Here is a 12,721-nt window from a genome sequence, read left to right on the forward strand (position 1 = left end):
GGCCGGGGCTCGGCACCGGCCCGGCCCCGCCGTCCCCCGCTCGGGTGCCGGTGACACTTGAGGCTGTCCCTGCCAGCCCTCCCCGCTGCGGCACTCGAGGCACTTGAGTTCCTGCACTACCGCGCGGTGATACCCGGCTGTGATAGGATTGCGGCTGTGCAGGCAGTCCTGCGACCTTCAGGTAGCTCTCAACTGGCAAAATAACTACAAGACTCGGTGGTTGTGCTGTGCTGTGTTCTGTCTGCAACTCATAACTTGGAAGGCGAGTTAAATCAATAAGAGTAGTGCTGGTGTGACTTCCCAGAATTTGCCAAATGCGTATCTTTGAGAAATGGCTTTCAAATTTCCACGTAATTAAATCTAATAGGTAAAAATTGAGTAAAGGTGGAGATCATTAGAAGTGTTTCATTCATCATGGTTTTGCCTGCCTGCCACAAGCTGACACCACTGGCTTGAGGAATTGGTGTTACAGAGATTACTTTAATACATGTGTGTGTAATAATCACAGAAATACTGGTTTTGGATTTTTTTTTTTTTAGTTGTCTGTGTTTTGGGGTTTTTAACTAGTTTATAGGTTAAAAATATGTAGATAAGACAGAAATAAATATTCGTTTTTCAGAAGGGAAGTACACGTTGCGACAATTCAGTAGCTATGATAAAAGGCAAGAAGAAAGATGCCAAGAAGGATGGTAAGAAGTCGGAAGACTCTCCAGGTACTACAGCTAAGAGTAGTTTAACAACACTGCCAGATTTGCAGAGTGAGTCGGTGGGTGAAGAAACTCGGGCAGTTCCGGAGGGACCAGATAAAGAGCCCGGGGTAAAGGAACCACCTGTTCCCCGGATCCAGGAGGAGCCTCTTCTTGCTCAAGTGATTATAAAAAGGTACCCTTGTTACAAATACAGCAGTGAAGTCAAGAACTCTCATTCAAGTATCTCTGCTGTAGCCAGTGTCATACAAACACAGATTTGACTCTTGCTTTGAAGCAGAGAATCAGGTTAGGTTATTCAGACCTAGTAGCAGTGGCACCTTAGGAGATGTACGTGTGGAATTCTGCTGCCTTCTTGCATCCTATAGTGCTGCTGGTGTTGTCTGCCAAAACCCTCATTCTTTTGGCTTGTTCACCTTCAGTGAAGTTTCATTAAGGTATGCAGATAACTGGTGAGGAAAACATATCATGTAATTTTTAATTTTTGCTGCCTTTTAAGAAATATGGGTCTGAGGCAACACAAAAATTACGTGGAATATTACAAGGAAGATTGAAAAAATTGGAAATTTTCTTGTTCATTATTCTACACAAGATGCATGAGCTGACCTGTGTGTAGGCCACAGTAAATCACAGCTCATATATGATTGTGTATATGATTGTTTATGTGATTATATGGTCGTTTATGTGATTTAGATCTATTGGCAGTGACTTGAAATCTTCATCTTTAGTTTGTTTTCTTTGTAGCTATGAAGGTGAACAAGTTGGTGAATTCTTTGAGGGCGAAGGATTTGTCTGTTTTGAGGGAGGAAATACATACAAGGTGAGTGTATAAGTTAAAAAAAAAATGTAGCAGACTAAGTTGTCTCTCAAGAGCACCGAGAAGCATTGAAAGCTCTGTTTCTGGCATTAAAACTCTTGATTTGAAACTAGTAGTTGGGGGGAATTAATGTTTTTTTTTTCAAATCTTACAGTCACTGTAGGCTTCAGCTGGGGTAAGAATAAATCTGCATATGATGCTATTCTCTTCATTTTGAAGGGTCTGTTTTCTGAAGGGTGTATGAATGGAGAAGGAACTTACACGTGGGCTGATGGAGTGAAGTACAAGGTAAAGTACAATTTAAGTTGTAACTGAACACAGTTGCATCTAGTTAGATGTGCAAATTGAAGGAAAGAATGTAAATTGCAGCGATTGGTACAGTACAGGTGGCAACTGCAGAGCTGTGGCAGTGATTTCAGTTACAAGCCTGACTTGTCCCAGAAGGTTGGGAAACAGAGAGTCTGAAAGTTTAATGTAATTTTATCTTTCAGGGGACATTTGCTAAGAATGTGCTGATGCATAATGGCTGTTATACCTGGAATGATGGCAGTGTTTATGAAGGATCAATCCAAGATGGACTTAGGCATGGATATGGAGTTTTCAGGAGTGGTACTCATCCAATTTCTTACACTGGTTATTGGTGCCATGGCAAAAGACATGGAAAGGTCAGTAAGAACGAAATGAGAGCGTGGGCTGGGGTGAAGCCTTCAGGACCAGCAAGTGTTGCTGGGCACAGGTTTTGCAACAGTGTTTTGTTCTGTTGCGTGGTCTTATGCCCTGTAGAGATTTGTTTCTCCCAGGGAGTTTTTCTGAGGTTGTGAATCCAGTTAATACTGTAGACCTACTGGTGGAAGTAAACGTCTGAATGGGTCAGAAAACTGGTCTGCCTCAGACTGAGTACTGTAATTTTGATGCCAAGGTTAGCTCTCTTAAAGTATTTTCAAGGGGTTTGAAATGCACAGTAGGCTTTAATGTAATGTAATAGGATTTTTCTTTTGAACACTTGGTGTTTTCTAAGGTCTTACCTAATATGAATCGAAAGATCTTGCTTTCTTTATTGAATTGTATCCTTTCAGTTGCCTTCAGTACAGTGAATCAAAGTGACCCTGTGTATTAGAACATTATTGCAAATGTCATATCATTTGTATGTGGTGTTTTATTCATGCAGATGAATATTTAGGTATTTAATGACTGTGCTCTTTGTTTCAGGGTATGATTTGTTATGATGAGGAGCAGACCTCCTGGTACTCAGGTGATTGGGTAAATAATGTCAGAGAAGGATGGGGATCAAGACGGTAAATATGATAACGCTTGTTCTTAGCCTCAACATTTTTTATTTTTGTGTGTTATGTTGCAGTTTCTTGTGTTGTTTAAAGTGGGTACAAACGCTGTCATTCCATAGTAGTGTGTACCTTCTGCCATGGAATAAAAAATGTACAAAGTGCTTTATGATAACAAAACAGACCTCTAGACGTTTATTTTTAGGTGAATCATTTCTACTGACCATTCACACAAAAGAACAGCTAAAAACAAAATCCCAAATCAGCTTTGGTTAACCACAATTTAGTACTGAAAAACAAACACACTCGATTGATTTGAGCAGATGAAGCTGCCTTATGAATAAATGACTTATCTATAGAATTATACATAAACAAATATTGTTAATAGCTATGGCAAAGGCTTTTTGGGAACAAGAGCTGGTTAATATTTTTAGTGATTTCTAAATTAAAAATAGGAGGTAAACAGTGGCTACAGTAAAACCTCTGTGTCCGTGTCACAGTGAGTCAATTTTCAATTTAATGCTCATATTTAGCCTTAATAAATTATAAATTTATTAGCAATGAGGTTTTGCATAAGCCTTTCATAAGATCAGCATAGAATTTAGTATGAAATAACTTTCATTGGTTTTTTTGCAGCTACAGATCTGGAAATACCTATGAAGGTCAGTGGAAGCAAAATCTACGGCATGGATATGGAGAGATGAAATGGGTGACAGATAATCAAGAGTATACGGGGCAGTGGGAGTGTGGTGTGCAGGTACTAATTTCTTCCCCAGAAACCCTTCTTCAGTTCAGCATCTGTCCACTACTCAAGGAAAGCTAAACAGGGAGTTTTGTGCAGTGTCAAAGGAGCTTTGTACGATTTTTGCCACTTGAGATACCAGAAACATGTTCTTCATTGTAAATTGATTCTTATGTTAGCAGTATTCAGATTGTTAAAGGATTTTGATATAGTCTTATAAAATCAAAATTTCATTCCCTAGTGGAAAATATAAACATTTTTCAATTAAATTTAAAAAAAAAGTGTTTTTGACTTAGCTTGAGCTATGACTTCAGCAGTAGGTAGTGTGGCAGTTTATTTCTGTGTTGCCTGTAAAGTACTAGACCACCAAGGTGATTGCTTGCTCCATCTTATCACTCTGCTTAAGATTGTCAAGGAGTCCAGTTTGTGGACCATCCTGGCTCTGTGGCTTGGTGTTCCTCACCTGGCTGTTCAGCACTACAGAGAAGGTTTCAGGGAGGAGGGGTGGGTATCTTTAGAGCTTGCTCAAGTATGTGTTGATGCAGTGCATCCTCTGGGTGCTTCTACCACGCACCTTTGTACGATGTAGTTCTGTCCCTGCTTTGAAGTGATGCAGCCGTCAGCTTGGGGGCTTTTATTTCAGAGAATTGCCAAAGTCTGGACCTATTTTTTAAACAAACAATTTCTTTTCAGCATGGCTCTGGCATCCACACGTGGTTTTTGGATAAAACAGAGATGTCTCAGTATCCTCTGTGGAATGAATACATGGGTGATTTTGTAAAAGGGGAGCGCCATGGACGTGGGACCTTTATTTATGCTAATGGAGACATATACAGTGGAGAATGGGTGCATAATAAGAAGCATGGCAAGGTGGGTATTGTCAGAACTACAGACAACAGCAGAGCAAACTCTTCTGCTCTGTATAGTGGATCTCTAGATTTCTGTACAGCAAACTACATTCAGTTGTAGTATCCCCAAACAAAGGGCAGAGCGTCCACTGAAAGCAGTCGGACACGGCTTGTCCTTCCAAGGACACAGCCTGGCTCTGTGGTTAGATATGCTTCAGGTATACAAAGATAGATTTCACTGTGGAGATTTTCAGTGCAGTAGGTGCATCTCGAGTTTTGCAGTGGCTGGTCAGAATTTCACACTTCCACTGCAAGCTAATGGATTTCAAGCTGTCCTTGCACAGAGAGGTTCTTAAAGCCTCTCATAAAACAGACTTTTGAAAAAACTCAGAGTGGAGTGCCACGTATACAACCCAAGGAGTGCAAACAAGTCTTTCTATCTGGGGGGGAAATACTTTTCAAAATCAAACAGATGTATGGTGAGTCCTTTATCCCAACAATAGACCTGTTTAATAGGCAACAAAATCCATTATAAAAGAGAGTAGGAAAGATTATTTTGCGGTATTTTATTTCACATATTGCATTTTAGCAAAATTCTGAAAAGGAAATTTGACGGAGAGAATTAGTGAGTTTGGGGAATTTTTGTCTTTGTTTTATATTGATCTTGTAATTAATCTGTCTGTAGGGCATGTTTATCTTCAAGAATGGTGATGTTTTTCAAGACGAGTTTGTCAATGATTGTCCCGTGCGATGTCCTGTTCTTCGAGAGCCTGCAGTGAAAGCCAAAAAACAGAGAGCCACAAGCACAAAAAGGCATTCTGCCACTAGTGAGCAGCTTAACAAAACAGATTTTACTGAATTCACATGTTGTTCCATTTTACTATAATGTGAAACTGATTGTACATACTCAGGGACCAGGTATATTTCTTCAAAGAACTTAAATAAAAATGGGAGTCATGGCTTTTGCTTCCATGCTGTGTTTGCTGTGAGTGACACTTGGAGTGGAGTGACACATCCACACCACAACTTGTCATGGATGGAACTGTTGTCTGAAAGTTTCACAGCTTTTCTAATGTCTGCATTTCCTTTTGGTTAGGGGCTGATTTGACAAAGCTGCTCTTCAGTTGTTATGCTGTTGGTTGTGAAATCTCTGCTTCTTACTGTGAAGGAATTTGTTGTTCCAAGTCAGCAATATGGGAAGGAATAATACACATTTTGTTTTTCCGTGTGGTATAAATTAAACTTTGTTTTAGTTTGTTCTAACTTACTTTATTTGCTTGTTAGGAAAGATCACAATCATTAATTCCTTGGGAAGGATTCCTCTTCTGGGATCAGATGTTGTTTTGAATATATCTTCACTACTTCCCTTGCTTCCAGAGGGTAACAGAAAGGAAGAACTGGAACAAGTAAGAGTCTACTGTTTGATACTTTCATTTTTCCCCTGTATTGTGTTTCATACTATTGTATTTCTGATTTATTTGTGCTAAAGTAACTCTTTCCATTAAACAATTATTCAAAAATCTGAAGGTCATGAAAACAAAAAAGCAAAAAGAATGAATAGAGAGTACTGCCCCTTCTGAGCTTCCACTAAAAAAGGCCGAATAAAAATAGGTTAACATATCTGGAAGGGCATTGAGCAACCAGCTTTAGCTACTCTGAGGTTTGTCTGCTGACAGAGGGTGATTTATTTTTATCAGTCTCCAAAACCCATGTATTAAAACTACTTTTGAGTAATGCTTTTGTGAACACTTAGCCAGGGGTATGCTTTTCTAAGTTGCAAGGTCAAATATTTATCTGCCCAGTTACAGGATCAATACAGACCGATCTCTGCTGCTTTGAGATGATGCTGAAAACATATCCTGCTTTATTTAGGTAGAATTGGCTGTGTTGAAGCATATTTCAAGTCTGAGAAGAGCCTACTACTTCTACAGCACCTTTGGCACCAGTCCTCCTGATGGCACTCACACCCTGACCTGGATGCAGTTTTGGAAGTTTCTGAAGGACTGTGGGTTTCATCTCTCCTCCAGAACTCTGGCAGATATGGATCGGCTCCTCAGAGGTTCGTGTTCCTGGTGGGCAGGCTCTAGCCTGGGGGAATGGTAAGCTGTGGAGAGTCGGAGTGGCAAGTTCTGCTGGCAGGTCAGCTCTGGGAGTTAAGTGCTCCTGAGTCATCACCTCTGCGCCTCTTGAGTTCTCAGTGGATCAATTTACTCTTCTCTGGGCACTTCTGGTCCTTAGGTGAGAAAATACCAAATTAAAATACAACATAAAAAATCGCACTGGAGAGCCATCTGTTCAAAATATGTATTCACCCCTGGTCTTGCCATTATTATTTAAGAGAGAGAGAGAGAGAGTTTTGAGAGAGTCGGAGAAAAAAAAAAAAATTTCAGTGTTGTTACCTTTGGTTTGCATATAGTGTTTTTTTTTTTTCTTCCACACAGCCAGTTAATCAATCAATTCCCTTTAGACCTGCAGTGTCCTTAGTATGTGAAGGGTTTAACTCCAACTTTGAATTCCCTATTATTTCTATATATGCCGAGTGGAAGCATTTCTAGAAAGATAATTGTCCAAGATCCAGCTACAGGTAGACAGTTCTCCCTTGACCTTTGTTTGGAAGTGCTGCATTGTCTGGTCTGAGTCTTGCAGGAGCGTTGTTACACTGTGATAGGTGCAGATGGAGAGGATAAGAAAGACTGACAAATCAATATGCCTTTAAGCTTTTCATGGACATGAGAACAGAAGAAATTCGGGTTTTTTAAAATTTTTTAGGTGATAGACCACTTGAGGAAATACACAGTCCACATGAGATATTACTGTTCAGAACATTTGTATCCCACCTTGTTCACCTGGCATTTCATATCTATCATGAAGAGTACAAGTAAGTTTCTTTTTTTTTTTTTTGTGAAATTTATTTCGGTGTAATCAGTTTGAACCTTCCCAGACAAGAGTATTTTTGTTTCAACTGTAGAGACAAAGTTCCCCATCTGCAGTATTGTTTCTTTGAAATGATGGCCAGGAATGTTCTGCCCTCTGCCTGTCGTGTCCAATGTAAGCCATGCTATTTCTTCTGTGCAGAATTCATCAAGTAGTATCACACGCATTGCAGTTTTATTGTAACTGTTACTTTTTCCCAATTCGTTTTGAAAGGTGCCTTATATTCTGGTGAAGAATTCACATCTTTTGCCATGAGCTACATTGAGAAATGCTGGGAAATATTTGAAGATTTTTGTAGACTACGTCCTGGACCTCCATTTGAACTCACAGTGAAGCTGAGGCAATTCCTCTGGATGTTGGATGTAATAATGTAGTTCTGTTTTGTTTTGTGTGATTAGTTGTGCTTTCTTTGTCCAGTTTATATGAGCCTTTTAGAATAGTCCCTATGGCTTCTGCACAGTTGAAAAGGTGGGAGTGAGGTTGTTTATGCAGTAAAGGAACAGTTATCTAGTGTTAATGATGCACTTTTTCAGAATTTCAGTTCTGATTTTTTACTTTTATCAAATCCTAGACCAATGTGTTTAAGGGAATATAAATGTTTCTGCTGGTCCCCAATGTCTCCCTCTGCCCCATCTATAAAATGTATATATGAACATATCCTATTGTTAGAACTCAAAGACTGACAGCTATTGAAATAACACCGTATTTACTACAAGAAGAGCATGAGATTCTTTACTGAAATTCAGCCATTTGAGGACAGGTGAAGATTACTGTGAAGGTAGAGAACAATTCCCACTGATATGCCTGGGGTTTGGCTACTTCACTTTATTCATCTGAGCAGTTTTTTCATAAAGAAAAAATCAGATTGCAAATTTGTAATTTTTTAGTATTTTTGCTTATGAGCTTTCACAAGTTCTTTTTCAACACTGCTTTTGCAGTCTAGGGAAAATTCCCACTGGCTTCAATAGGACTGGAATTTCACTCTGCTGTTAATTACATATGTGGAAGTATCATTTGAAACCACTAGAAATTTTGGCAAAATTTTCCTCCTTTTGAAAGGGAGGTAGATTAGGTCCGTGTGGGGAATGCCTTAAGTGCTGTTAACATGTGACATTTATTCTTACCCAGGATTTTAAACTTCTCAGTGAAGAATTAACCACTCCAAGAGTTCTGGGAATATTTGTCAAAGTTGGTGCCTACCTACCTGGCATCCATGGTAACAACCTGGAGCTGGAGGTGTGTATGGAAAAAAACATAAACAGAAACAATTAAAATTGCTTTTAAAAACTCCTGCAAATACTGCCCTACCTGCTGGAACAGGAGGAAGAAGAATTAATTTATTAAAAAAAAAAAAAGAATACAAACTTGAGCCTCTATTTTTGTCTTCCTTTGTTCCACTTAAATCTCTTAGTTTAGCTCATGTACTTCTATGTTTTTCTTAATTACGATGTCTTAGCACAGTCTCAGCATACTTGACCATTCAGAAATATCCTTAGGAGTGCCACAATCCACGCAGGGAAACCCCATTTCCAGTGGAGTGCTGCACGTGGTAGCTCTGTCCCCGGGGAGCTGCCTGACAATATAGATCTGCAGTGGTCACAGAGGGATAAATCACTGCACTTCCAGCTGCTGAGCCTGTTAAGGTGGGTCAGTAATTAAGATGTGAACCCACTGGTCCTGAAAATCTGGCCATCCAAGAAACCTGATTAGTGACATGTGAGGTGCTGCCACCTCAGTGAGGTCAAGTAGTGACTGTAGAAGACGTGTGCTGCCTCAGAACTGGCCTAGGAAAGAGGATTTTCACCCTTGAAGCATTACCTCTCACTTAGCAACAGTCTCTTGTAAATGACATGACTGAATTTGTTTTAAGCAGGATCTGATAAACTGGACGCACAGTGGAAGTCTTACTAAGGAATCCATTATAAACCCACTCTTGGGGTTTCTAGCAGCCTCCCATGCAATTAAAATATGATGTTTTAGGTAATAGCTGTAGTTGTGAGTTACTTGTTAGAGGAATTTCTCATAACTTCAGGTACAACAAAAAATCAACGCTGTGTTTTAGCTCAATATGACTTGTATAAAGTGTAACACATCATATCCTCTCCTGAGTTTTTTGAGCTTTGGCTGTTTTCAGTTTTTCTTCAGAAGGGATGTTTGATTGGATAAATGAGGCCAGGGAGACTTCACTATCACTTCTTTGCTTGCTCAGGTACATAGGCCAGTGAATGAAGAGATTTTGTAAAAATCAACTAATTTACCACTGTATTTGTTTTACTCTAGATGGTTTTTCTGGATTTTTTCGAAGCTCTTCTTGAATGTGCATTGGTGTATGTAACTGAGGATATGATCCTGAAGAAAGAAGCTCAAGATGATCAGAAAAGAAGTAGCTTGGAAATCAAGGAGTTCGCCAAGGATACCTCAGTTGTGTCTCTCACAGAACATTCTCTGTCCCAGGTAAAGCTGATGCAGACCAGTGTTATTACATGTCCACTTAGAGAGCAAAGTCAGGCCCTGAAAATGTTGTTTCCTGACCATGGAAACCAATGTGATTTGAACACAAGCCCAGACATTTAGTAACTGAATTTAAAACTTCTTGCCACCAGGACCAGACACCAGGACCTTGTGAAGGCACAAAGCTTATCTGTCAACCTTCCCTGCTGGGTGAGTACTGTATAAAGTGGCTGTAAAACTATAAAGTGGCTAGAGGAGATTCACTTCTTCTGCAACTTTCAAAACAAACAGGAGCTGATCATGGGAACAGGTGATGTATTGCAGTTACAGAGGGCAGCTCCATTCAGTTTGGCAGTTATGATAAAGTTTATGTTTAGCTTTTCATACCTGCTGTACACAGACAGCTGGGCAAGTTGGAATCTCTGAATTTGCTGTGCTTTTTAAATAGAAGCTATCAATTTTTCCTTAAAAATAACTTCAAAGGCTTTTTAAAGCTTAATTCTTCCTGTCCCCCTCATGTGGGCATGGAAACAGGAGCTTGAACTCTGCATTGTGCCTTCATTAGAAACAAACTTTTCGTCATTGCAGAAGTATTTTAACCAGAGGTCTGGCTTTCAGGTCAGATGACAATCTGTATTTGTTTGTGCTGAGGGTCAAACTTGGAATTTCATGCACAGGATTAAAGGCTGAGTAATTTTAATTTTCTTTCTTTGCAATACCAGAAACTCTTGTCTCATTTCCTGTACCTCCTGGAGAAAACAATGATGTAAAAGAAGACCAAGATTCCTGTCTAGAAAAGGAATCGTCAGGTAAAACAGTCCTGCTGTTTTAGGACTTACACACACACACACACAGATCTCTTGTAGCTCTTGAATTGTGAAGTTTTATTTGTATAGGCAGATTTCAGCTTGTCACAAGAGGGCAGTAAATGAGCATTAATTGTGGATGAAGATTTTTTAAAAACTTAAAATATTTTTTAAAGGAAAATAAAATTTCATAATTAAATGAGACATTTAACTACCAACTTACATAATTTCCCCAATTTTAAAATCCTCTTTTATTTGTAGGGCATCTATAAGCTGTAATTTGTATTTGCTCTGTGAGTAGCTCAAGCTGCAAGCCTGTCCTTGGAGTGTCTTGGACAAATAAAATGTATCACTGCCATATCCTTCTACTTAAAATAAGAATTATTATTAGTGGTGTGCCACCACTAGCTGGGGTAGATGCCTTATGTTAGGACAGGCAACATTCAGGCAGAAGAGATGTCAGTAAGAGCACTTGGGTATATTGAGGGTTGTAGTTTTCTGTACCATCTTCCTTCCAGCTTTAGCAGATCTCATCTGAGTTGGTTCTGAACGTTCGTTAAATGTTTTCTGCTGCCGCAGAACTCAAATCCAAGGACAGAGGTAGACAAGGATCAGCTTGTCATCAGCTCTTCTGTTGAAATCTGATGGCTGAGAAGTTACACATTAGAAAAACTCTTGTTCAGGGCCCATCACCTGGGCCTGGCCTGTGTCCTGACAGGACAAGGGACACTGGCACACACCTCTGTCCTTTCAGGTGGTCATGTTTGTTTGTCCCTTTCCCCTGCACAGGAGTCACAGATACTGAGCTGTCATCAGGTTACTGCAGAAGACTCTTATCACAGGGTTAAAGGGAAGAGTTCATTGTCTTTGCGCCATTCCCAGGGCCAAGTCACTGAAGCCTCACAAAAGGGCCACCCCCTTTCAGTTCAAAGTGTCTCACACTTTCCATCTTCTGTCCCACGCAGAAGCCAGACTTTCCCTTTGCAGAGTATCAGAGCTGAGGTATTGTAGCGCAAAACACATCTGAAACAGAAGCGCCCTGCTAAAAAAACATGTTTAATTCACATGTTGCAGATGAAGCAAAAGAAGATGAACAAAAGGAGCTCTTTAGTCTCTGGATATGTCAGGTGGAAACCTTTTTCACAACTAAGTTCTTCCCTGCTTTTGAGCATGAAAAAGTGCTGAGGGAAAAAATAAAAGAAAACAAAAAGGAGGATGCTGAATTAGCTGAGCTGAGAAAGAGCCAGGCTGAGGAGCTGGCAAGGTGAGTGTTGAATCTTGTCTGGCCGTACTGTTATCCCTTCTGCTGACAAAATTACTGAAAATGAGAAGAGTGTTTAAGAAAGTAAGATGGCATACTGTGCCTGGAAAACAAACTCACAGGGGTTTCATTAGTAACATACAGAATGTAACTCACATGTTTTCACTCATGTACTCACTGGCTGGAGTAACCAATCCAGGCTGCTTTCAGGTTACAAACTCTTAGCCCTGGTATTTCCTGGCCCTTGGGTCCTGCTCTGTGTAAAGGCAGTTAAGACAGATTTGGACTTGAGGGGGTAATTAAGAGACTTTGTGCTTCTCTATAAACTGCTGTGGCAGTTTATACTGCTCACACTCTGACCAGAGCTGGAGTTGCTTAGCCAGTAGCAAGCTGTCTCCCTCCTCTTAAATTCAAACTTTGTTCATGCAGACTTATTGCTGAAAAAGAAGAAGAGGCAAAAAGGCGAGAAGCAGCTCTGTTCGAGGAGAAAGCCAAGGCCAAGAAACAAACCTCAGAGAAATACACAACTTGGGAGAGAGTCCTGTCCCGGGTCCGGCCCCAGCTGAAGCAAGAGGCCCAAACCAGAGAACTCCCACCAAAGAAAACAGGCCCAGAGGGCAGCAGAGCCTGAGGAGGAAGAGGCAGAGAAGGCAGCACCCACAGGTACCAAGGCACTGCTGACAGAAAAAGAAAGAAATCCTCTGCTGGCAACTGCTGAAGCTTCAAGCAAGTACTCTTCAAATAAGAAAAAAAAACCCCAAAGCAAAACAACCCCAGACAATCAACCCTTCTGGGAATCTGTAAGAATGGTTCAGCTGTATGCACAAGAATTGCTGGTTTCAGAGGGAACACTCTTTTACACCAGGGGTAAACTA

The 12,721-nt window shown here is 40.3% G+C and overlaps 1 protein-coding gene across 1 annotated transcript; it reads left to right on the forward strand.

Moving 5' to 3' along the window:
* The first annotated feature begins 219 nt into the window (after window positions 1-219).
* Window positions 220-12,710, forward strand: LOC136297668 (radial spoke head 10 homolog B-like). Its single transcript, XM_066197763.1, has 19 exons — window positions 220-882; window positions 1,452-1,527; window positions 1,744-1,812; window positions 2,016-2,189; window positions 2,734-2,819; window positions 3,441-3,561; window positions 4,240-4,416; window positions 5,080-5,221; window positions 5,679-5,800; window positions 6,267-6,453; window positions 7,164-7,272; window positions 7,363-7,442; window positions 7,542-7,690; window positions 8,457-8,564; window positions 9,609-9,782; window positions 9,932-9,989; window positions 10,502-10,588; window positions 11,660-11,849; window positions 12,276-12,710. Exons 1-19 carry the CDS (start codon window positions 653-655, stop codon window positions 12,475-12,477), a joined length of 2,541 nt encoding a protein of 846 aa, XP_066053860.1. The 5' UTR covers window positions 220-652; the 3' UTR covers window positions 12,478-12,710.
* Window positions 12,711-12,721: the final 11 nt, after the last annotated feature.

Source organism: Chamaea fasciata, unplaced genomic scaffold (assembly GCF_029207755.1).
Source record: "Chamaea fasciata isolate MVZ Bird 193981 ecotype frontalis unplaced genomic scaffold, bChaFas1.0.hap1 SCAF_16, whole genome shotgun sequence".
NCBI lineage: Eukaryota > Metazoa > Chordata > Aves > Passeriformes > Sylviidae > Chamaea > Chamaea fasciata.

Coding starts and splice junctions, on each gene's coding strand:
- LOC136297668 (XM_066197763.1), top strand. CDS start 653: ATGATAAAAGGCAAGAAGAAAGATGCCAAGAAGGATGGTAAGAAGTCG. Junction 2,190..2,733: donor ATGGCAAAAGACATGGAAAG/GTCAGTAAGAAC, acceptor TCTTTGTTTCAG/GGTATGATTTGTTATGATGA. Junction 5,801..6,266: donor GAAAGGAAGAACTGGAACAA/GTAAGAGTCTAC, acceptor TGCTTTATTTAG/GTAGAATTGGCTGTGTTGAA.